The 2,125-nt window shown below is 55.5% G+C and overlaps 1 protein-coding gene across 1 annotated transcript; it reads left to right on the top strand.

Annotated features, from left to right (window-relative positions):
• Positions 1-201: 201 nt before the first annotated feature.
• On the top strand, positions 202-1,134 carry LOC128933539 (olfactory receptor 14A16-like). The gene has a single exon (XM_054270541.1). It carries the CDS (start codon positions 202-204, stop codon positions 1,132-1,134), a length of 933 nt encoding a protein of 310 aa, XP_054126516.1.
• The last annotated feature ends 991 nt before the right edge of the window (positions 1,135-2,125 follow it).

Here is a 2,125-nt window from a genome sequence, read left to right as displayed (position 1 = left end):
GAGAAGCTTTTTAAAAGAACCCCAGAACTCCAAAAAAAAAAAAAAAAGAGTGTGTGTGTCTATTCCAGAGGAGGGTATATGGGAAATGGCTTTTATTTTGGTGAGAGGCAAATCTAAACCTAACCTCTTTAGAGGTCTGGTGACCTCTAAATCTTTGCTGTCCTTTCTTCATGAACAGGTTCCCATGGCCAGCCGCAGCAAATGTCCAACAGCAGCTCCATCAGGCACTTCCTCCTGCTGGCATTGGCAGACACGCGGCAGCTGCAGCTCCTGCACTTCTGCCTCTTGCTGGGCATCTCCCTGGCTGCCCTCCTGGGCAACGGCCTCATCATCAGTGCTGTAGCCTGTGACCACCACCTGCACACGCTCATGTTCTTCTTCCTGCTCAACCTGGCCCTCACTGACCTGGGCTCCATCTGCACCGCTGTCCCCAAAGCCATGCACAATTCCCTCTGGGACACCAGGGACATCTCCTACACTGGATGTGCTGCCCAAGTCTTTCTGATTTTTTTTTTTCTTGCAACAGAGATTTGCCTCCTGACCATCATGTGCTACGACCGCTACGTGTCCATCTGCAAACCACTGCACTACGGGACCCTCCTGGGCAGCAGAGCTTGTGCCCACATGGCAGCAGCTGCCTGGGCCAGTGGCTTTCTCAATGCTCTGGTGCACACGGCCAATACATTTTCCCTGCCCCTGTGCCATGGGAATGCCCTGGGCCAGATCTTCTGTGAAATCCCACAGATCCTCAAACTCTCCTGCTCCAAATCCTACCTTAGGGAATTTGGGCTGCTTGCTGTTAGTACCTGTTTATCATTTGGTTGTTTTGTGTTCATTGTTTTCTCCTATGTGCAGATCTTCAGGGCTGTGCTGAGGATTCCCTCTGAGCAGGGACGGCACAAAGCCTTTTCCACCTGCCTCCCTCACCTGGCTGTGGTGTCTCTTTTCTATAGCACTGGCACATTTGCCTACCTGAAGCCCCCCTCCATCTCCTCCCCAGTGCTGGATCTGGCCCTGTCAGTTCTGTATTCAGTGGTGCCTCCAGCCCTGAACCCCCTCATCTACAGCCTGAGGAACCAGGAGCTCCAGGCTGCAGTGTGGAGACTGAGGACTGGACGGTTTCAGGAACATTAAACTGCTGGCCAGTATTTGCAAATCACTTGTAATAAAAGTAACCTTCAATACTTCTTGTTCATTTCATTTTGGAGGTTCTTTGTCCTTGTTTAAAATTTTAAATATTTTCTACAAAGTGATGTCATTGTTTGTGCCAAATTGGTGTTGCCAGTGCTGCTACCGTGGCCCTGCCACGCTGCCCTGGTGGCCCTAGTGTTGCTGTAGGGCCTGAGTGCTCTCAGGGCTGGGCACAGCCCTGGGGGTGGCAGTGCCGGGGCTGCAGCAGGGACAGGCCATGGGCACTGCTGGGGCAGCGCTGACGCCTCAGGCCAGGGCCTGGGGGCTCCAGGCTCCTTGCCCAGGCTCTCTCAAGAACACACCCAGGCCAATGCTCAGCACAGAAACCCCCGTGAGCAGCCCCAGGCTGGCTGTGGGCAGGCTGGGGGCAAACAGCATGGCTGGGGCTCTGCAAGGGCCCTGGGGCAGATGGGAAGGAGCAGCAGAGCAGGGGCTGATCCATCCCCAGTGTGCTGGACAGCTCAAGGCAGCGTCCCAGAGCATCCTCATGGAGCTGCCAACAACATCCCCCCTCTGCAGCCCTGGCCTCTCCCCCCAGCTCACACAGGTGCCCCATCCTTGCAGGCACAGACATGGCAGCACTGGCTCAGCAGCCCCTGTTTGCATTGCACACAGCAGGCGGGAGCACCCCCATGCTGTTGGTGTGGGGACATGAACCTGAGGGAGCACACATGCCATCAGCCCCTGGGGCCAGCAAGGGCTGGGGGACACCAGGGAAACCACTCAGCTTTGTCCTGGCCTCTGCAGTCAGCCAGAAAGTTTGTTCCCATCAGCTGGGAGTCTCCTGTCCCACTGCAGACGCTGTTGCTCAGAGCCAGGGCTGCCCGGCAGCCACCCCCAAAATGCCCTGAGCATTTCCTCTGCTTCACCTTTGATTTCTTTACTCTTCCCTGCTACAAATTTCTTCCAGTTACTCACCCGTTTTCCCTGCCCT

The sequence above is a fragment of the Melozone crissalis genome, unplaced genomic scaffold, assembly GCF_028551555.1.
Source record: "Melozone crissalis strain CALT ecotype California unplaced genomic scaffold, PUWL_Pcris_2 ptg000010l_1, whole genome shotgun sequence".
Classification (NCBI taxonomy): Eukaryota; Metazoa; Chordata; class Aves; order Passeriformes; family Passerellidae; genus Melozone; species Melozone crissalis.
Note: the sequence above shows the minus strand (reverse complement) of the source record. Positions and strands in the feature narration are given on the sequence as shown.

Excerpts from the sequence above, each read along its gene's own strand:
- LOC128933539 (XM_054270541.1), top strand. The coding sequence starts at position 202 with ATGTCCAACAGCAGCTCCATCAGGCACTTCCTCCTGCTGGCATTGGCA.